The 23,896-nt window shown below is 39.7% G+C and overlaps 1 protein-coding gene across 5 annotated transcripts in view; it reads left to right on the forward strand.

Moving 5' to 3' along the window:
- The first annotated feature begins 215 nt into the window (after positions 1-215).
- The window catches only part of LOC144533082 (uncharacterized), a 31,388-nt gene continuing 7,707 nt past the window's right edge, over positions 216-23,896 (forward strand). For 3 of the 5 annotated variants that reach the window (XM_078274203.1, XM_078274211.1, XM_078274230.1), the window contains exons 1-8: positions 216-443; positions 13,568-13,650; positions 14,987-15,070; positions 15,841-15,891; positions 18,459-18,635; positions 21,641-21,769; positions 22,044-22,089; positions 22,942-22,989. In XM_078274203.1, coding sequence (XP_078130329.1) covers positions 398-443; positions 13,568-13,650; positions 14,987-15,070; positions 15,841-15,891; positions 18,459-18,635; positions 21,641-21,769; positions 22,044-22,089; positions 22,942-22,989 — 664 coding nt within the window. In that variant the 5' untranslated portion in view covers positions 216-397. The remainder of the gene's footprint in view (positions 444-13,567; positions 13,651-14,986; positions 15,071-15,840; positions 15,892-18,458; positions 18,636-21,640; positions 21,770-22,043; positions 22,090-22,941; positions 22,990-23,896) is intronic. The other 2 variants (XM_078274220.1, XM_078274240.1) reach the window with 2 other exon arrangements.

A 23,896-nucleotide genomic window follows, 5' to 3' on the forward strand; every position in this document is an offset into this window, starting at 1 on the left:
TTAATTGGTAATTATGTTTTGTTTTGCATTTAATCACTAAATCCTAAATCAGTTGTTAATACAAATAAACCATAGGCTATACAATAAAATAACTATATTGAGAGTTATTACCAAGACGCTCATTTTATTTTAATGGTTGCAACCGGAAGTCGTCTTCCAATTCTGCCCGTCATTGTTTTATTGTTAAAAGTGACGACCGGAAGTCTTACAGCGTCCACAGTGGATGTGACTGGACGGGCGGAGGAGGTGGCTCAGCGGGCGAAATTTCACATGAACCGGTATCCTCACCGGTGAGGTGTCAGTAGTAAATGAAACTTGAAGACTTGTTGTCTTGTATGGTGTGACAGTTTCACTTGTATTTGGAGTGTGTGCCGATAATGCTGCACGGTAAAACCGGATGAAGTTCACCAGAGATATCTGCCGGTTGCTGGGCTTAGGAGGCGGTGAGTAAAACTGCCAGGCAGCCGTCGACAACACTGTTGGTTTCCCACGCAAGTTAGTGACACAGGTTGTTAAGTTATGTTATGCGGAGTTTAGCTGTAATTAATAATTTCATTTCACAGCCTGTAATAGCACTGATAACGCCATGCTGAAATAATACATTTCACAGCATCTAAATAACCTTAGACATATGGGTAAAAACATTAAAATTGGCACGCATAGGCTTATGTAAGTTCTATTCTGAGTTTGCTGATAGTTTAACAGTTGCATGCATCTTAAAGCTAACTTCTCTGCTGAAGTGGCTTATATGAATTAATGCCAGTTACATTTTGTGGCTTTTTATAGTTTTTTAATTTTGCCTAATTATCATAATCTTTTTTTTTTTTTACTTAATTTTAATTACATTTTTTAGGGTAGTGGGGCTAGGGCTGGGAAATATGGAGAAAATCAAATATCACAATATTTTTGACCAAATACCTTGATATCAATACTGCAACGATATTATAGTGTTGACTATTGGTGCTTTCACAAAATATTTGTGATAAATAATCATCAGTAATGTGGATATAATGACTATGTGCGTAAAGGCAAATAATAGAACAGTTGCAACAGTCTGGTAAGTTCAGAAAATGACATCACTTTACTGTAACGCAGCCTTTAAAACCAGGAAAAGACAACACTTATGTCATATAACGATATTACGATATCCAAAATCTAAGACGATCTCTCATCTCAATCCTACATCCCATATATGACATGAACCTGGCATTAGCACCAGAGAAGGTTTAGAACCGAGACGCCCTAACTCAAGCTAGTTTCCAGTATCTGTGTCATGTGGGCTCCTCCACCGCCACGCCTCTTTAGGAGACTAGCTGCAGGTCTATTTGTATTGATTCCAATGGGAGAAGTGAACGTGAACACAGATTATGAGCGATCCTTTCGCCCCGTAGTCACCGAAGCCCATTTCTCACAAGCCACATATCTCAGAACATTCTGACACTAAAATGACATTTTTCAGATGGACACATCAGGAGAAAATGAACTTTGTTTGAGACCTGTTTCTGTCTCAGGACCGAACTCTCGCGAGATCTGGCAACACAGAGAAGCTAACGTCAGCTAACGTTCGTGAACGCCCTAACAAAACTAATCTCCGTGATACTAAATATGTCTTTTAGCTGTGTAAATATCTAACGTTAGCAAAAGAACATCTTAATACATTATTCAAATATAACTTTTCATTCATCCACATGACGTTCACTACACGTTCAAACAAGGCCACGCCTTTTTAGGAGACAGGAAGTCTGTACCGTTTCATACCATTGGCCATGCTTGAAATGCGAAATCTTTAGCATAAAGGATCTTTGTTAGCACCAACCCCAAGCATCCATCTTTTGCACTAACCTCAACCCTAACCCCAACTAGACATCTTTGTAGTAAGCTCTTACTCCAACCATGGAGGGCAGCGTGTAGTGACATACCATTGAAAAGTTAAACAGACTTCCATACAAGACCTGATACTATTGAAGACCAGGACAGAGGCGTCTGCTCGCGTTTGTGGACTTCTTTTATTAGTTTGGCATCCCCTTGCATATTTAGGCTATGTTTTAGCCCTTTATTTTGCAGCATATCTAGTTTTGGGCTGCTGCTTTTGTTTGTGTTTGATGTTTACAAAAAATAATCAATTTGAGCAGAGCTAACCTGTGCCGGTGTTTGAAATGTTTAGACTGAGCTGGCAGCATGTCATAAACCCAACCAAAGATATTTGACTGGCAAACGAGTTGTCATCACCCGACAAGAATGTTCAGAAACTGGTTGGACCACAGTTGCAACTTTAAGTCTCTCGTTTGGTCAAACGTGATTGAAAAGTCAAAAATAACTTTTGTAAGGAAGATTGAACTGAAGTTTATCGATTGCTCAGCCAAACCAAAAGTTAACATTACATAAACATTGTTTCTATGCTGTTGATACGTTATCCTACGTCCAAGACAGTTGTAAATCTGTGGAGTGCCACAAAAACACTATAAAGCTGATTATTAAAGTGAGTATTAGGAAAGATATGTCAGATAGGATTCTGGGCTAAAACCTGTGAAAAGCTACTCTCTTGTAAGGAACAATGTTATAAAGGACTTCAGGATTTCCCACAGTTTTACAGCAAAAGTGGGCCATCTTCCCAGAAACCGCTAAAATCATAAAAATGTAGCCTAACACACTTTTATGGTGATGGAGCAGTGGATATGACACATGCCTTTGGTGTGGGAGACCTGGGTTTGATTCCCACTGCGATACATCAACCAATGTGTCCCTGAGCGAGACACTTAACCCCTAGTTGCTCCAGAGGCGTGCGACCTCTGATATATAGCAACTGTAAGTCGCTTTGGATAAAAGCGTCAGCTATATGACATGTAATGTAATGTAATGTAAAACATGAATCATTAGGGAAATAAGAGCAGAGTTGCTATCTCACGCAGTGAATGCCTTTTATTGAATGAGTGTGTCTACTAAACAATTTCCTGGGGTAATTCTGAAACTCCCATCACCCAGCCTTATCCCACGACACTTAAGAAACAACAAATATATCCTGAAATAAAAGTATCAAACCTCTGTAATGGGAGTGCAAAAGAGGAAATGATTAGCTGAAGGAGACGTTTGGTTTTTAAACAGTACAATAATTGTCATTTAGTTCAAGCATATGATCACTTCCAGAATTCAATATCTCTCTGTTATGACTGACACAATCTGTCACTAACAGCCTTAACTTTCAGTTGCGAGAACATAACCATTCCCGCATGAGGAACGCATGAGGACAGTGTGTCCAGTTTTTGATATCTTAATCAGAATTATTTGCTGGTCATGAGGCCTGACTTTTTATTCATGTCCACGATAATGTTCGTGCACTTCATCTAATCTTCTTTAGGTAACATTAATACATGATCACTCTCATATAGGGCTGCAATTGTTTTAATTGTTGAATAATCTGTCGATTCTTTTTTTTTTTTTATTATGTCTGGACTAGCCAGACCATCCTCCGCAGCGCTGTGGAGGAAGGTCTGGCCGGCAAAGCGAGACCACTTTGTCTATAACAAGTAACATATTTCTCACAAATCTGCTTTTATATTTGGAGTATGTACAGAGCAACTCCCCCTCCCTTTATTTTTCTTCTGTTCATATAAAAAAACATCTCATATCCCTCTATTTCAAACTTTGTAGCTTGATCATCTCAGAGAGAGCGCCGAAACTGCCTTGCTTTGTTGTTTATCTTTTTGCTTCAGTGTTGTGTCTTGTCTTGAGCTAAGGTCTGCGTTGTGTTTTGCTTGTGTTATCTTTCTTTTTGTTTCTTTGTATTTTATAAAGCCTTTTTTTTTTTTAACATCGAGGGCAGGGGACTACAGAGGAAAAATAGCCTTTTGGCTAATTCTGGCATTTTTAACCCACGCAAAATCATGCGTTTTATTCATTTGCACTGTCCCCTGTCATAAATAAACTCAATTGGAATTTTTTTTTTCATTTTGCCGTAAATCTATCAATTAATCAAACGTATTTAAAGTGTAAAATCGTCATTAGACATGGTCTCAGTGCACTTTACAATTAAAGGAACACAGAAATAACAGACAGCGACAAAACAATTGAACAGCATTAAAGCAGTGATAAACAATACAAAACAGGGCTCAGAAAGGATGGTGTGCTATGGTTGGCTGTAGTATAATGAGTAGAGGTGGGTTTTCAATCTACAGTAGATTTAAAAATGTCAACTGAGTGAGCTTCACTCTTGGGTCATATCACGATATTACAATATCCAAAATCTAAGACGATATCTAGACACATATCACGACATCGATATAATATCCATATATTGCCCAGCCCTACTCAGGATCTTTATCTCTCTCCAGCCAAATCTTCTCAGTTCTAAACTTTCATGGTCCATATTCTCTTCAAATGTTTGATTTATTTCCATTCATCTCAAAATGTATATCCATGTCGATTGTCCATTATTCAATGTCAAATATTACCAGGGAACACAGCTTTAGAGTGTCTTTCCCTTTGTCTTTATGGCTCATTCGTCAGTCAAACCGTCACTAACTCATCATCTACATTTGTCTAATTAATTGAGTTCTCTTACCATGATGATGATGTTTCTTGCTTCCGCGGGAGATCCATTCAACTTAATCCACACTTTCCAGTTCCTCGTCCAAGTGGCTTGTATGTTGTTCTGGTTTTTTTTCAAGATCTGTGCCTGCCTTTGCTATGTCGACGTTCTTTTTGGTTAGATGGTCATTTAGAAATACAGTACATCTGACCCACGCAGCTTCCTGCCCTGTCTCGGTAATTCTGTTAAGGCCTTTCTGTTGGTGAAACGTGTTACAATTACCGGCTTAGTTTCTGGGATCGCATGGGCTTGTATTTCCATATCTTTACTTTGAAGGAACGTGAACCACCTCTTCTTCCGGCGAGTATTGTGCACTTGGCTCGGCGTCCTCTCCTTTCTCTCCCGTTGCAGCGCCGCCATAAGTTGGATGTCTTGTTGCAAGACCACCTATGATTAACTCACCCATCCGAGAGTATTGCTCCAGATCGTCGACGCATCGCTCCAGGTCATTCATTCGTTTGTCCTCCTTGATTGCCAGTTTCAGCTGTCGCACTTTCTCCATTGTGTCCCAGTAGTTTGGACTGTTGTTTAACCACCTTACTAATTTCTACAGACATGATGATAAGAGACTGTTTAATCTCCATTTGTCCTTCGTTCTGTTGGTTTTTCCTGGGTGCCAGTTGTTTAAGTACGTTTCAATCGGCAGCATCGGCAGCAGCACACGCACTCTCTTGAAACACTTTCAAGCAAAACCAGCAATCCTACAGGATTCATTTGTTGACAAAGTACTTGTAAATCATTCAAAAATATATATATTGCTTCAAACGATTTATAGCTTTGGTGAGTAGTTGGGCAGTAAGCGGGATAATGAACAGGAAGCCTGTCATAGTAACTGGGAAATGATCTTCCATGGACTTTGGTGTCTTGTCATAGTTAGTCTCGCATAGCCAGACCTTGTGGTGTAGTCTAATGTATTGTAGTGGGTATACTGTACTGTATATGTATGGGCTAGGATGGGGGGCCATATCATAGTGGGGGGTCTGGGTGTCCTCCCCCTGGAAAACTTTGAGCGTCAAAGACTTCATTTCCTGCATTCTGATACACTTATGCATCAATTTATGGCGGAAATACCTTTAGTTAGCCCATGCGAAGAAAATAAACAGATGACAATTCAAAATATATCAAAGTATGTTGTTCCATGTCATTGCGCATTCATAAGTGGGTATGTGGAAATCCGGGAGCTTTCTTAGTGGGTATACTGCGTATACCTGCGTATCACGTAGACTACACCTCTGGTCTGACTAGTCCACACAGCATTGTGGGATGGGAGAAAAATGTGCTCTGGTTTATTGGCATTTCTTTAAACCAATCACAATCGTCATGGGTGGCGCTAAGCGCTGGACGGGGGCAACGGTGCCGCTGCAAAATAGCCTAGGGAAGGAACTTGTTTTGGTGGAACATGTGTACGTTTCAAAGTTGTTTTAGGCGTGCCACAGAAAACTCAGATTGGACAGATAGTCTAGCTAGCTGTCTGGATTTACCCTGCAGAGATCTGAGGAGCAGTTAACCATAGTCCTCAGAAATCCACCGGAGTTTAGACCGCCAACACAAAGAAAGAGGAAGGTGACTGACAGTAGGATTTCCGGCGGCACATGAACAATCCTGGCAGTGGGACGTCGTCGATAGTCCTAGTCAACCCATAGTGCCCTTGAACGGAAAACTCACCTAAAAGTTGTGTTCCTCTTGCAAAGTCAGCCGAAATTCAAAGGAATATCACACTCAACTAAAGTGACTCATGAATTGCGTCATAGAATGTAAATAATCATCAGTCAAATGATGATCTTCGATGCCTGCAGCCTTTCTGGTTAGACAAACGCCTACATGCTAAACATGTAGGCGTTTGTTAACAGTCTTCTCTTCCTGTCATTTATTTCTTCCAGACATAAATTAGGTTTGTCGCAAATCAGCGTGAGTTTCCTACCGGGTTCATCAAACCTCTTGTCCCTGGACTGTCATTTTGCTCTCACTTTATCTCACGTGTCTTCATATGCACTTAGTTATTTATTTAATTTTTATTTTAAAGAAAAAAAAACCTCTGTGGAAGAACTCAATCTACATATTTTCCACATTTCTTATGACGAACACACACGTTCTTGTGTGTTTATTGCTCTCAAAAGTTTGATAGAATAAGCATTCAAATTCATTTTTTGGAAATGGTAGTTTGAAAATCTACTTCGCTTTGTCGGGGGGTTTCAGCTGCATCTTTATCATCTTCATCGTTGCTCTACAAGATTTTATCATTCACCTCCCAAGTGAGTTTGGTCCAATGAAGACTGAGATTCAGTCAAAAGCCCTGGAAAAAAAGCTAGTAAGTGGACGTTGAGTCCAGATTTTGTCACATTAGTAATCACAGTTATTGCAGCTCGGACTGAGACAAAGCAACACATCTTTAAAACCGTAAAACTTTTCTGAAACTCATGTGTAGAGGTCGACCGATATGGGTTTTCTCTGGCCGATGCCGGTGCCGATCTTTAGAAATCAGGGTCAGCCGATGGCCGATAACTGCTGCCGATTTATTTTGGCCGATATTTGGCCGATATGTGCTTGTTTTTAAACCTCTATTTGAAAGATAAAATGTAACACTAATATACACAGAATTTCTCAACAAAAACATTTATTGAACACTTCACCAATCTACACTTGTATCTTCAATTAAAAATGTATAATGCAAAAACCATACTGTATATTGTATAAATAATGTATAAATGTTAAAATAACCCTCTGTAGCATTTGTATTTATTTATTTTATTTTTTAAACTTTTTGTTTTTAGTTGAAGCAGTATTCATGAGCCACTGGAACGTTGATATGTACACCCTGTATGTCCATTTGAATGACAATAAAAAGCTATCTATTAGTTCAGGGGGCATAATGTCTTCACTGGATTGTGAAACAGCCACAGAAAGTGTTGTGTTTTATTATTAACAGCCGCTTTAATACTGAGAAAAACTGCAAAATAGAATCAGTTGAAATGAGGTAAACAGTGTGTGAGAACAGCACATCTGTTAAAAAGATACAGCGAGTGTTGCACGACTGTTGCACGTTCGTGTTTCACGACGTGTGGCCTTCTCTGGGAGCGACCTTTATTTGTTCGTACTGACCGCCGTATTTGTATGATAACTATTCAGTGACTATAAGTTTATTTGAGTATATACTGTAATTATCCTTGAGACGCTGTGTGTATGTTTAATGTCTTGTAGGTTTGTCTCGTCTCTATTTGATGTCAAAATAACAGCTAGCAGGCTACGTGTCCCACGTTTTGTGTGTTTGACTCACTTCATCGAAACATTTTCCTACACCATACCACTGGACGCAACGTATTAGAAGTTGTTTGTATCAACAACTATAAAATGCTGTATAACTTAACACAGTTTGAAGTCTTTCCCTCTGATGTTGCATTTTGAATCATCTGTTAGAAGTGTATAGCTTTAGCCATAAAGTCTCTTATTTTTTTCCCAAAAGTATTCTCTTTTTTTTGCCCTGCACATAATCAGAAAGACACTGATGTCGAGAGAAAAGAGACGTGTACGTGTTAATATGGGTGTGTGTTTGAAAGAGGGGAGGAAACTGTCAAGGCCACCCTGCCCGGCAGCCTTGAGAAGCAGATTTCAGCCCAGGTGGTTTTCATATCAAACAGTAACACATGGTTTGTTACACAGAGCTCTTTCTTGACTACCTCCTCCCTTCACCATTTCCGTAGTTGAAATAAAACAGCAAATTTATCCATCCTTTTACTGTTCACGCCATTGCCTTTTATTGGAACCTACAGTATATATGGCGGCACTTAAGAAAACTGTGCAAGTCTTGCTGACATTTTGCCAATTATGCATGAGCTCACATGCAAATAACTCTGTGCTGCGTGTGGAAACCTGGCAAGTACTTTTTTAGTTGTCTTTCATAGTTCATGTGAAAGTTTCCATGGCGTTTAATCTGTTGAGTAAATATTATGAGCCAAAGCTGAATGAAAAACAGTTAAGACTTCACTACATGACGTCAAAATGCATGTTCATCGGAGAAGTCATCAGACTGCAGCAGCTAGTCAATCTAAATCTGGCCTCAGATGAAAACCAAAATGTTTCAGATTATTCCCCATGGTGTGCTTTGTTCATGGCTGTGGGCTGGTCTGCGTTAAAATCAAAACAATATGTGATGGATCAGAGACGCTTGTGGAAATGTTTTGCCTGCGATACACAGATTGTTTTAGAGTGGTTGGTTGTGTAAGTATCTATGTGACCGTTGGGAAGCAATATACTGAATGTTAGACTCTCAGCATAACTAAATGATTCCTCCAGGCACGTTGAGTAACCACGCATGCTGATTTCACATTATTAGACTGAATACAAAGTGAATTCTAGACGGACGATGTAGCACAAACGAATTAAAAAAAGTAAAAAAGAAAAAGTAACACTCATCCCAAAAGCTGTATGACCGGTCTGGAGGAAAATAACAGGAAACAGCTTGTCGAGACAGAAGGAACAATCCACTGGACTGAAATAGTCGACTTGAAGACGTTTTCGTCGCTCATCCAAGGGTCTTTTTTTAGTTCTGCTGACAAGTGGGGAGCACCAGGTATTTAAATCTCATGGAGTTGTTTACACCACGATGTTATATGAGTGGATGTCGGACGACAGTGCATCATTTTGTCTCAGCGTTCGTTCTACTAGCTGACTGAATGAAAATAATCTACAAAGACAAGTGGAAGTTTTAAGATGAATCTGACTCTGAGGTTTCAAACACACACAGACACATTAACAGTCTGTGCATGTTGTCTGCAAAAACACTCTAGCTTTCCAATCGGGGCCTGTGACTCAGGTGGTAGAGCTGATTGGAAGCTCTACCACTTGGAAGGTTAGCGGTTCGATCCCTGGCTCTGCCCTGCAGTCACATGTCGAAGTGCTCTTGGGCAAGACACTGAACCCTGAATTGCCCCCGATGCTGCCAGCCACAGTGTATGAGTGTTTGTGTGAATGGTTCCTGTGCTATGGAAAAGCACTTTGAGCGATCGTTAAGACTAGAAAGGCGCTATCAAAATACAGTCCATTCATGTGAATAACACAAAATATAAAACATTCACTACATAGTTTAGAGCTTAAGGACCATAAATAAGTCATACAGTCCCCTGTACCCACGCAGATGTATTAAGACCTCAGAGTTAGTATACATAGTTCTACTCCCACGCAAGCTTAAAACATAGCCTACTTACTAAAAGTAACACGGAACATATCCGCACATAATACCATCAGACAGTTTGAATAAACACCATTTTATCGTTCATTATTTGCAGCTCTGCGTTTAAAATCAAACCTAATTTATGGCCAGAAATCCTGGGAATTATGGGAAAAGACTGATTAAGACAAGAACCTTCAATCTAGTGTGTGTTTTCACTGAATAACACTGTGTAAATGTATTCTATAGGCCGTCTTCTTGTACAGTACGTGATTTCATGTTGTCGGGATGGGAAATGTGTTCCAGTTTCAAACCTGTAATTTGAAATTGGCTAAATGTGGATGGTTATCCAAAACAAGCATGCTATTCTCTTACAAACATCCTCCCTCCTTCCTGCTTTAGTTATTCCAGCTTTTCATCTGCCTTTGGTCTTTCTGTGAGTCAGGTGGTCTTGTGGCTCTTAATGCTTAACAGATTCAGTTTCTACTCATTCCTAAAATTTCTGAACAGAAGGGGAACTATTCAGGGACAGAGTTTTCTCCCCTCGTTTTTCGTCTATCTACATCTTGTGTTTTTGGTGGGGGGAAAGAATGTTGGCTTGAGACTGTACAGTATACTCTCTCCAAGTACTTCTTATCTGTCTCTTATCCAGGACATACAACCTGTTTCTCTGTATTAGCAGTTTTGTTTCATAAAATCAATGCTACCTTTAACCTGCTGATGAAAACATTGTATTCTCTAATATGTACATTATATTAAGAGTTTTGAAGAAACTCTGGGGTGCTGGAATGGATACAGACTGGAAAGCCTATGAAAGTCCTCTTCTATTTTACTAACCAATGCAGGGTAATTAAGTTTTACACATTTCTAAGATTATTTGCAACCATTTTGCAGCCATATTTGAGGACCATTTAAATGGGCTAGGTTATTGATACTCAGTGTAATCAAAATTTGAAAAACAAAATGTGTTAGTGGGGTAATACACTAACGTAATTCACTTTATAGCCTGAGATTGCCCCATAAGATCCTTATTTTATTTATAATTTGGCAAGGGAATTGTATGGATTAGTTATATAAAAAATGATATCATCAGTTAAAAGAATAATTACCAGAGGCTTAATTGCTAGGATGAAGAGCCCAGGAGACAATGGGCTGTCTGCTGGATCTAGGGTTGGGGGTCAGGAGTTGACATTTGACCACTGGTAATAATTCTGTCTTGAGGTTTTTTATATAAATCATGTTGACCCAATTGATAAAAGAATGGCCAAACCCAAACTTAGCCAAGACCCTGAACAGATAAGGCCACTCAAGCCTGTCAAAAGCCATCAAGACTAATTAACAGCCACGCATGGCTGGAAAATGCCAAGATATGATGTTGAAGAGCCAGCACAGATTACTGGCAGAGGGTCAAAAATAAAGCCAGTCTGGTCTTGATTTATCAGTTTTGAAAAGTAGTGGCTTAGTCTGTTAGCTAGAGGTTGAGTGTTCAATTTATAGTCTGAATTCAAAAATGGGCCAAAATGAAGAGCATTTTAACAGGAATTACAGTAATTATAGCCAAGAGAATAAATCAGGGAGGCTTTGAGTTTCAAGTACTAGGAGATTTATTAGATTGTAAGGAAGTTAAGGCGTTTAAAAATGGTTTTGGAGCACTTCTGTTCTTACTGGTCCTTCTTTTGCAACTCAATATAGTATAAAAATGTAACTATCATGATGAAGTCCTCTGGTAATTCTGATGTATATAAATTCATGTAGATTTGTTTTAAAGTTTCAATAATTTCCTTTGGAGTACACATTGAATATGGTAAATTGTTCTTGAACTTTCCGCTGCTCTTAATGGCTTGGATAGGACGTTATGGACTTTCTCCCCCAATTCCTAATGTAGGGGGTCTGTTTTTATGTTTCAGCCTTGTAGGTACATACCGTGTTATATTGAAGTATTTTTATTAAACAATGCATTTTATACATCTTTAAAAGCGTGGATGTGGGTCCTGAAGAATTTCTGATTCTAACTCTGCTCTTTCCACTCTTTACTTCTTTTTAAGTCATTTTGTATAAGAGATCATTTGTCGTCCTATTTACGATTTTAAATATTCAATAATCTCTTTTTACAAAACCTGCCCAGCTCCTAAAGTAAAGTTTTGCCCCATTTTGTTTTATTGGTTTCAAGGCTTATTGATGCCTCTTTAATCTGTTTACATCATCCGTTTGTCTTAAAATAGGTTGTAAAAGGTTGATCGTAGAATTTAGCTGATTTACTGTTACTAGAACCCAACTGATACAGGATCTGGATACCGGAGCTTTAACATTTTACAGTCAAAGAAAAAACTTGTCAGTGCTCTATATAGGGCAAACTATGGACTGGTGACAGGTTTACGTCTATCTCAAACTTTGGAAGTACACAAACCACACCGTTGGGTGTGGATGCCTCAAACATTGATGGACGTGTAGATACATTCAGTGACATTTATTGTGCATACAAATGTTGCTCTTTGCTAAATAGTCATTAAGGAATGTTAAATAAATTCGTCCTACAGCTGTCTGAAATCCTCCTCCATGCTGTGTTCTTGTTTACCGATGGCCCTGTAAATAGACGGTGGCATGTCAAATACTGCAAACAGATGGGTCCTCTAGCAATCCCGGGAAATAAAAGTCTCCAGGCACACCTGTTGTGTCTCTTGCTGCTGCTGCAGTGAGTGAATGGTAAATGATCTGCTTCAGCAAAGGGGGTGCTCATCAGCTGAGTGAAAATGTACTACCATCCAAATTCCGATATCGTAGCAGGTTTTTAAAAAAAAATAATTTTAAACCAAAAGCTGGTTGGTAAATGTGTCAACTCACTCACTCAAAAATAGATTTATTCACAGTGTGATAACATGGTTCAGTTGATATTTAAACACGAGTAAGAGAGTGAAATAATTCTCTGTGGATTATTTCTAGAATGCTTCTGGGTGTCTGAGCACTATTTCTGTCCATGGGCCTTAGGTATTTTTGGCATGGTGGCCTCTTAGTGTGTCAAACGCCTGCCTGGCGCCATATTAACATGCACCAAAAACTTGTTTCCAAGGTCATGACTCTAATACATCTGGACAAATCAGATTTTTATAACTTTGTTACTTGTTAACATGTTAAAATGTGCCTCTATAATTTGCACCTTGAATATTTTTTGGAATCATTAATCACTAACAACACATTTAAGAACCAGTGGAAACATGTAAAATTTAGGATTCAAATCATTCAATTGAATCCATAGTGATCTCACATTTAGAGGAAATTACAGCATTAAAACATAATGTACTCATATTGGCCGTGTCATCATTAAATTGTTGTGCAGATTATGCTGAATTTACCAGTGTATGTCATTATGTAAATATGTACCTTCTATTTTACTGCCTTCATTTGGGACAGGCTATTGTTAGTTTGAATAAAGCACATCTCCGGATATTTGTATAACAGCATTATTTGACTAAAGGGGCTTTTAATTTAAAATTTGCGATAAATGCATTTTGTACTTACACTCACTGCTGCCTATAAAGCTGAATGTTTTCCAAACATTAGCCTAAATAAAGGTTCACACACATTCTTGCCGCCGTCTGCTTGCATCGTCCAATCACAAGCTGCCATGACATCACCTGTGTAGTTTTGCATAGGGAATGCCTCATGCAACTCTCTCTCTCTCTCTCTCTCTCTCTCTCTCTCTCTCTCTCTTGACAAATGGAGACATTTGAAATGTGAAAAAAGATGCATTTAAACCTAGACAAAAACTGACCGCAATAGAAGGGATGTTTATCTCTTCATGCCATGCCTTGTGTCTTCAGGGGGGCCATGTGAGGACGAGATGGAGGTTCAGAATGGAGCGCCTGACTTGACAGACAGAAGAAAAGACCAAGGCTCATCACAGGTAGACTAAAAGATTACTATACTATATATACTATGGATTTGTTTTTACTGTTTTTTTAGAAATACTAAGTTGGATTTAAGTGTAAAAAAACAAATGGAGTACAGTAGTAAAATACAGATACTAAATGGGCTTCTGGGGTACTGTAGTCTTGCATTGCCAGACCTATCTCCACAGCGCTACAGAGTAAGGTCTGGCTCCTCCACAGATACATTCCAGGATAGGAGAAAAAAACCGCTCTGGGTTGTTTGCATTTCTTTAAACCAATCACAATCATCTTGGGCGGCGCTAAGCTCTGGACGCAGCGACGGTGGCTCTGCAAAATAGTCTCGGGAAAGAACTTGTTTAGGTGGAACATTTGCACCCCACAAAAGAAAATACCACATACAATATTAAATAAAGTTAGCTGTTCACACAAAACAGTAAAGTGAGCTATATACAGTAAATTAGCTGGATACATTGGTTAAACGTTATTGGCTCTTGTTTGCAAGGCGAGGGACATCGGCGACAGGGGTATTATCCTGTAAATGGAACTCATCGTCAGTCCAGACTAGGGGTACTGTAAAAACATAGATCACAGTTTTCTGATCTACAGTCACATATTATCTCAAATCTGATGTCTCATTGAGCTAAAGCCATGAGTGCGTTAAGATGCAGTAACAATAACGGCCACTAGGATTCTGGCTCAAAATATCTGGCTTCTTGGGGATCCATAGCCTGGTTGACACCAGACCCTTCTCAGTTGTAACTGAGAGCGGGTCGGGCAAGCTTCATTCACAGCCAATTTCCAAAGGGGCGTCACCAACGGACGCCGCTCAAATGCCTCTGGGCGCAATTGGATAGTCCTTCAACCAATCAGACCAACGATCCGGGTGACGTAGCAGCGACAGCGGCATCAACGGGTTGCTGCGCTTCGGTGGCCGTTATGTTGAATGTAAACAAAAAGCTGCTTGCTGTCGCTGTGCTATCGTCATCGTGTAAAGCGGTTGTGATTGGTGTCTCGTTTTGTAAAAATTGGAAATGGGCTTGAGTGGGCTCTTGGCCAGACTGTCTTGCAGAGCAAATCTCAAATTTGCCGGAAGTTCGTCAGGGTATTCCCAGGCTAGGGGATCCATTCAATAGGTGCCAAGTTTATCTCCAGACATGCAAAGTAAAAAAAGAAAAAACTCCATTTATGCCTCAAAAGCTATCTCCTCTCTCTGAATTGTTGCTGCACTTAATACACAATAGCACTAATTCTAAAGTAAAATCATTTTGTGTTTAGGTAAGTTAAGAAGTGACTCCAAGCTCCTCTTCAGTTACCTGAACTGTGTGTGTGTGTGTGTGTGTGTGTCACAAGCAGGCAATGCTGAACAGTGAGGAGGGTTTGGATGATGAGGAGAGAACAAGAAGGAGAGCCGAGAGGAGGAGAGCTAAAAGGAAAGTGAGTAACAAGAATGCGATCTGACTGACGTGACATTACACTTCAAGGCTTTAAAAGCTGCAACTAACAAAAATAATAGATCATACGGGTACAGCACCAGTACGGATGGATTGCTACCAACACATCACATTTAAAAACATAATAAACAAACAGCAGACAATAATTGCACTGACTGCTCAAAATTCAAAAACAAAATCGTACATAAAATAGTAAGACTAATTTTTGCAAAGATTAATTTCTAGCTAAAGTGTAAAGTATGTAGTCTAAAAACAGGGATATCGAAAGTAAGATTGTGATAAATCCACGTTTTTTTTTTTTTTTTTTTTTTTTTTTTTAAATGTCTGAAGTCAGAATCATTTAAAACAAACATACAATGTGTGCAACAGTTTAGTCACATCACCACTTTGACAAAAATCTACTAAGTAACGAAAATACGATGTCCACATTGCAGCTCATGTCTTTATTGTTTATGATTCCTCTTCTAACTGAAATGAATTTGTCTGCTACATTCCACCACCAGACCTGTTACCACTCCCTTATTTACTCGTGTCCACTCCTGTGTCACACCTATTTCACAGCTTTCCCTGTTCATACCATACCATACATCCTCCCCTGATAAGAAACATTTTACTGCACCCTCTTCATAACTTATTCCCTGTTCTCATTTTTTTATTTTTTTCACACCTGACACTGCACATCTGCCCCTACATTTGTGTCCGTACTTAACTCTGTACCATCCCACAGCCATCATGTCCATGCTCTCCTTTCAGAGGCAGAAAGAACGGAAGAAACTGGAGAGGATGGAGGATGCTTCGGAACAGGTGAGAACATCGCGGCCTAAACGGAATCTGTCATCTGCTGTTATTTTTTTTTAAATATTTCTTTAATGTACAAAGCCTCAAGGGGGTTGGTATGTTGCCATATGTTCACACAATCTCCTTTATGTCCATATGTATGCAAGCATTCATGTGTACAGTATGTACACATAGATCTGGATGTGCATGTGTTTGAATGTATTCGTTAAATTCAGTAGATAGATCTTTATTGTCATTGTTTCACAACAATGACACAGTTTAGCAGCTCTCAGTATGACAGTATAAATAAAAAAAATATATATATAAAATAGCAATATTTAAATAGTAAAATATAAAAATAAATAAACACGATGAGGTGGCAATATATACATATACAGTGGGGCAAAAAAGCATTTAGTCAGCCACCAATTGTGCAAGTTCTCCCACTTAAAAAGATGAGAGAGGCCTGTAATTTTCATCATAGGTACACTTCAACTATGAGAGACAAAATGAGAAGAAAAAAAAAAATCCAGAAAAATCACATTGTAGGATTTTTTATGAATTTGTTTGCAAATTATGGTGGAAAATAAGTGTTTGGTCAATAACAAAAGTTCATCTCAATACTTTGTTATATACCCTTTGTTGGCAATGACAGAGGTCAAACGTTTTCTGTAAGTCTTCACAAGGTTTTCACACACTGTTGCTGGTATTTTGGCCCATTCCTCCATGCAGATCTCCTCTATGGGGTTGAGCTCTGGAGACTGGCTAGGCCACTCCAGGACCTTGAAATGCTTCTTACGAAGCCACTCCTTCGTTGCCCGGGCGTTGTGTTTGGGATCATTGTCACGCTGAAAGACCCAGCCACGTTTCATCTTCAATGCCCTTGCTGATGGAAGGAGGTTTTCAATCAAAATCTCACGATACATGGCCCCATTCATTCTTTCCTTTACACGGATCAGCCGTCCTGGTCCCTTTGCAGAAAAACAGCCCCAAAGCATGATGTTTCCACCCCCATGCTTCACAGTAGGTATGGTGTTCTTTGGATGCAACTCAGCATTCTTTCCCCTCCAAACACGACGTGTTGAGTTTTTACCAAAAGGTTCTATTTTGGTTTCATCTGACCATATGACATTCTCCCAATCTTCTTCTGGATCATCCAAATGCTCTCTAGCGAACTCCAGACGGGCCTGGACATGTACTGGCTTAAGCAGGGGGACACGTCTGGCACTGCAGGATTTGAGTCCCTGGCGGCGTAGTATCTTACTGATGGTAGCCTTTGTTACTTTGGTCCCAGCTCTCTGCAGGTCATTCACTAGGTCCCCCCTGTGTGGTTCTGTGATTTTTGCTCACCGTTCTTGTGATCATTTTGACCCCACGGGGTGAGATCTTGCGTGGAGCCCCAGATCGAGGGAGATTATTAGTGGTCTTGTATGTCTTCCATTTTCTTATAATTGCTCCCACAGTTGATTTCTTCACACCAAGCTGCTTACCTATTGCAGATTCAGTCTTCCAAGCCTGGTGCAGGTCTACAATTTTGTTTCTGGTGTCCTTTGACAGCTCTTTGGTCTTGGCCACAGTGGAGTTTGGAGTGTGACTGTTTGAGGTTGTGGACAGGTGTCTTTTATACTGATAACAAGTTCAAACAGGTGCCATTAATACAGGTAACGAGTGGAGGACAGAGGAGCCTCTTAAAGAAGAAGTTACAGGTCTGTGAGAGCCAGAAATCTTGCTTGTTTGTATGTGACCAAATATTTATTTTCCAGAGGAATTTGCAAATAAATTCATTAAAAATCCTACAATGTGATTTTCTGGATTTTTTTTCTCATTTTGTCTCTCATAGTTGAAGTGTACCAATTATGGAAATTACAGGCCTCTCTCATCTTTTTAAGTGGGAGAACTTGCACAATTGGTGGCTGACTAAATACTTTTTTACCCCACTGTATGAGGTTATTGCACTTCCAGTTCTTGGGGTTTATTACACATTAGTCTTAGAGGGAGGAAATGGTGAAGAGGGGGGTTTGTGCATTGAACTGCCTGTGGGAAAACGCTGTTTTTCAGTCTGTTGGTTGTTGATCTGGTTGTGATAGTGATGTTTCCAATAAATTGTTGCATGAGATATATATATATATATATATATATATATATATATATATATATAGATATAGATATAGATAGATAGATTATATAGATAGATAGATATAGATGTCAAGCAAACCTCAGCAAAATGAATGCGAATTCAGTGCATGTTTCCCTTGACTAGCTTTTACAGTGGAATAAGCAGAAAAGGTAACTGACAATCGAGGTGTATTCGAAAAATATTGGATGTGTAAAAATCCAACATGAAGTTACTTTGTGACTTTATTTAAACACTCTTATTCGGCCAACAGGTGTTTAGACTCTTATAAAATATGACTTATACAACTAAATAACAAAGAAAGCATTACTTAACGTTCCATTTAGAAAACAGTCATGCTGATAGCTTTTGCACTTATGTTGCATAATACCTTTGAAAACCCCAGTATGTGTGTAATATGTGACTTCTTCTTTTGAGGTACATTTTTTTTTTAAATTGTTCTACTTTTTACTGTGAACAGGAAGAGGAAGCGGCTGGAGCGGTGTCAGAGAGTGACAGCGAGGAGGAATTGAAAGAGGAGGTGAAGGAATGGACCGCCGTTCGACCCAGAAACAAATGCAACCCTGAATCAGTCCCTGCCCTTGTGACAGCAGAGAACAAGAGCAACGGCCAGCCGCCCCACAGGCCCTCGGAGGAGGTGAGGAGCTCATTAATCCCTTTGAAATAAAATGAATAATAAACCAGAGTACCTAGTGAAGTTATTTAAGGCCAGCGAAGCAACAGAGCGACCTGAAGGTTCGACATTCCTGTAAAGTGTTCTTGAACAGCGAAGTGTCCTGTTGAAGGGTTCATGAGTGAGACATGAGCTGTGTTCGAACTGTTCCCTATCAAGGAAATAGTGCATTATATACTGTAGTGTGTTTGCCATTTTGTAGTGGTGTTCGAATTCGCCGCAGTTAATTTCACTCACTTTATAGTCCACTATAAAATACCCACAATGCACAGCTAATTTGAGTGTACATACAATATACCAGAGAATGTCTAATAAGGGGATAACTTCCACTCTCTGGATACTTCAATAGTGGAAATTTAACATGCAACTTATATACAGCCTTTTACTATCATCCTGAGTGCTCTGTTTGTTTCAGGGGTCGTATTAGAAGTATTTTTGTTTGTTTATATGATGCTGGGCGCGCAAAATAACCGGCGCATCTCCTGACACAACAATGTTTTCAATGAGTCAAACGAAATCTCATTTGGTTGTTCCCTATATAGTTCTCTATTTAATAAACGCTATGTAGGGAATAGGGAGTGAGTGAATCACGGTACGGTTTCAAACACAGCTGTGGAATCCTTCTCTGCTCACTCACTGTGAAGTTGGTTGTATACTGTAAATGCTTTTGAAATTGGCTCAGGCAACATGGCAAACAAATTCTGGGTGTGGTGTCGTAAATCAAATCCCAAAAGAGTCAACTGGCATTTGTTGGCATTGCCATATTCGACAACACTATGCCACCTTTGCCTAATGTTGACAGTGTACTCAAACCAAAAGTAACAAATGTCATACTTGTTTGTAAAACATCTCAAGAGTCTCTAATGACATAAATGTCAGTAGGTCCGACTAACTAGTATTTGATAAAAGAAAAGAACAGTTGTAAACTAAGAAACACTTGTGAATGAGATGCAAAATGATTCATTGTCAGTGTGACTACATAAAGTATCTGGTCCTGCATAAAGTAAAGCTTGTTAAACCTCCTTTTTTACGCCCTGCCCAGCCCTGTCCCCAGGGTGGTGCGCCCTACGGTTGAGAGTTGCGTCGGGTGCTTGGATCCTGGTACACTAGCGATAAAAGTCTAGCTTTGGTCTGGTCCTGAGCGAAAAAGTTCTCGTTGAATTTTTTTGTTAGTTTGTTGGTTGTAGGTTCACACTTCCAAGATACAAGTAGAAAAACAAAACTCTCAAGGTTTCACAAGTTTTGTAAAGCTTTTGGTAAAATGCCTTCCTGCAACTTGGAGTTTTGGGGGTTAAATAAGTACCTGTACCTTCAACTAAGCATTGATAGACTTGTCTGTTCTCTTTGCCATAATTTACCATCTCTTGTGTTCATACCGCTTAAGAACATGAAGCTGCTTCTGATCGTCCCCCCCTGATAAAACTAAACAAACGAGAAGTTAACACTGCACACTCCAACCATTCTTGGTAGAAACACACCCTTATTTAGCACCATGAAAAGAGCACTGCAATGCAGCAAACATACATTCTAAAGCACCGGTTTCAGTCTTCTTTAGAAATCAAAGTGCTTAAAAGTATCTTTGACATGACGTCAGTCGTCGTTGCAAGATGTCTGAAATGTTTGATGTGATTCAAGGTACAGTGGCTTCTGATGATGGTAGGGATGATGGTAGGTTGGTGTTAGAATAATTACATTATCAAAGGATAGACAGAAACACTGAAGAGTCTCTCAATGTTAATTTTTACTTGCAAACACAACAAGGAGCCAGTCTCAGCACTCATCAACGTACAGAACTGACTAACGAAAGCCTCTCTACAGCCGCTTTTTATAATTAATGATATGCAGTGATAATACAAAGTCAATGTTGTCTCCTTTATCTGGTCAGGGAGGGCATGTTCTATCCTCAGGCTCCAGACAAGGATAGATTATCTGCAATCATTTTAATATTATCAAGACAGTAGAATGTAAATCTCAATTTTTCTAACAGTTGGTCGTTATAGAGATATTTTTTCATATAGATAAGGTCAAAAAGCACAATGGCAACCTCCTCAGCCACAACTGCAGTATCCTTTAGCAAGACTTTGAGCCCCTACCTGCTCCAGAGGCAGTCAACCTGACTTCTCAGTGATAAACTGAAATATTCCTCAGTTCTCAAAAAAAAAAAAGAAACGAAAAAACCAGAAGACAGCTACCACTATTATGAGGATTACTTGTCGGTACTTATTTAGCTAGAACTGAGGGATCTGTGCAAAGGAAAAGTAAAACATCTTTAATTAAAACTCGCCTTGCATTGTTAAAGTTAATATTTCACATCCACAGCATGAAATCATTTAACAGTTCTCTAGTCTCGCATTGCCAGACCTTCCTCCTCCACAGCGGTGCGGAGGAGGGTCTGGCTAGTCCACACAGTATTCAAGGATGGGAGAAAAACGTGCTCTGGTTTATTGGCATTTCTTTAAACCAATCACAATCTTCTTGGGTGACGCAAAGCGCCGGACAGAGCAGCGGTGCCGCTGCAAAATAGCCTCGGGAAGGAACGTGTTTTGGTGGAACTTGTGTACGTTCAAAGGTTGTTTTAGTCGTACAACAGAGAACTCAGATAGTCTAGCTAGCTGTCTGGATTTACCCTGCAGAGATCTGAGCAGCAGTTAACCATAGTCCTCAGAAATCCACCGGAGTTTAGAACGCCAACACAAAGAAAGCGGAAGGTGAGGGACATCTGGCGGGTCTCTTCCAGTGGTACCTGAACAATCCCGTAAATGATTGTGTGTTTTGGATTCAGCTCCCCCCAGAGATGATACCACCTGGATAATTGAGATGGAGCTATGTTGATTTACTAAACATTTGAATCAGATACAATCAAATCAAGACCAAGTGTCTTTGTTTTTCCTTTGTTTTTAAAGATAATTATCACATTTTGTCAGCCTGTTGTACTTAGTGGTTTTCATGTTACTTTCCTGATGTTTCAGGAGCCCGAGTGGGATGTCAGCAGTGCATTTGTGGCCAACGCTGTCAGCCACATCAAAGTCAAAGCTCTGAAGAACAGAGCAATACTGATCTCCAGAGAGAACAAAGAGAATGAGGCCAGGAGCAGCCAGGTACACACACACACACACACACACACACACACACACACACACACACACACACACACACACACACACATCCATTCATGTTGCATCCATTCATCCAGTTTGTAGCTATTTATTGAACCTCCCAAAAGTCTTTTTGTGGGAACAATGGAGATGTAATTCTCCAGCATGTTTTATTGATTTGTCTGATGACGGATTAGTTCTTTTTGCTGAAGATGTGGAAACCAGAAAATCAGCATTGCTTACATTATACTAACAACACTGTCTGTTGTGATTGCAGGTGGAAAGCACAGAAGAAATGAAGAGGAGGGGGGAGTCTCTGACAGGTGAATCTATTTGCTGTATTTTGGGTACTGTACACCTAGTTCCCTTTTAAAGGCCCTATGACATGCTGCTCTTTGGATGCTTTTATTTGGGCCTTAGTGGTCCCCTAATACTGTATCTGAAGTCTCTTTTATATAGGTGTTAGTGGTCCCCTAATACTGTATCTGAAGTCTCTTTTATATAGGCCTTAGTGGTCCCCTAATACTGTATCTGAAGTCAATTTATATAGGCCTTAGTGGTCCCCTAATACTGTATCTGAAGTCTCTTTTATATAGGCCTTAGTGGTCCCCTAATACTGTATCTGAAGTCTCTTTTATATAGGCCTTAGTGGTCCCCTAATACTGTATCTGAAGTCTCTTTTATATAGACCTTAGTGGTCCCCTAATACTGTATCTGAAGTCTCTTTTATATAGGCCTTAGTGGTCCCCTAATACTGTATCTGAAGTCTCTTTTATATAGACCTTAGTGGTCCCCTAATACTGTATCTGAAGTCTCTTTTTATATAGACCTTAGTGGTCCCCTAATACTGTATCTAAAATTCAGCCTTGGTGCAGAACTACAGCCACTAGAGCCAGTCCCCCAATGGGCTTTCCTTAGGGTGTGCCATTTCTGTGTCTGTAGCTTTAAATGCTATTGAGGAGGAGAGAGGGGGGGGCAAGGTGGAGGGTGGGGGTGTGGCCTTGACCAACTGCCATGCTTCGCTTGTTTGCAAGCCATGATGTCTCTCTCTCTCTCATGGGTGGGCCAAATTCTCTGGGCGGGCAAAGCAGAGAAAGGGGAGGTAACCTTTCCCCTTATGACGTCATAAAGGGAAGATTCCAGATCGGCCCATCTGAGCTTTCATTTTCTCAAAGGCAGAGCAGGATACCCAGGGCTCGGTTTACACCTGTCGCCATTTCTAAGTAAGTAAGTAAGTAAGTAAGTCAATTTTATTTATACAGCGCTTTTCACAGACAAGGTCACAAAACGCTTTACAATGTGCATAGACAATAAAAACATGGTAAAATATATAAATACAAATACAACAGAAACAATTATCAAATAATAAAATAATAAAAGACATTTCTAGCCACTGGGGGACCATAGGCAGGCTGGGGGAACTCCTATTAATGGTAAAAAAAACTCATAAAGGGACATTTTTCATGCCATGGGACCTTTAATAAGTCTAGTGCACAAGATACACACCATAACTACACATCTCAGGAACTCCTTGAGACAAACGTGGCTATTAACTGCAACTTGACTGACTGGGGGAGGCATACAACTGCAAGGCAGTATTTTCTAGTTTCATGCTTATTTTATCCTCTAATCATAATTAGTAGACATAACTTAATTACCATTATAAATGCAGTAGCTTGGCATTTTATGTAATATGTGTTGCAGACTGTTATGCTACCTGGCTAGCTAGCAGCTATAATGTTACCCAACATGCATGTTCGGCGGTGGAGCTACATTTGTAAATGTAAAATGATTAGTGTTAGAAACTGTTTAAGTCACAAATTGTTGTGTGCTATGGTGTTTTATCCTTTTAAAGAAAGTTAGTTGTGGGTTATTAATTGTTGTGTTATAAAGTTACTACCATGAGTGAGAAGGGTACGCAGTTAACAGGGGTCCCAGTGCTGCGACGGAGTGGGAAAAAAGAAGAAGCTGGATCAGCCCTTGGATCTGTTAATTTGTCTGATCCCCGATCCAGCTATTTAGTCAATATCGGGGCCGATATCCAATCTTAATATCGGCTCGGTGCACCCCTAAAAACAACGTCCTGGGTACTAAAAATAATTCACAGAACACAATGTCAACAGATTTTTA

Source organism: Sander vitreus, chromosome 2 (genome assembly GCF_031162955.1).
Source record: "Sander vitreus isolate 19-12246 chromosome 2, sanVit1, whole genome shotgun sequence".
Lineage (NCBI taxonomy): Eukaryota > Metazoa > Chordata > Actinopteri > Perciformes > Percidae > Sander > Sander vitreus.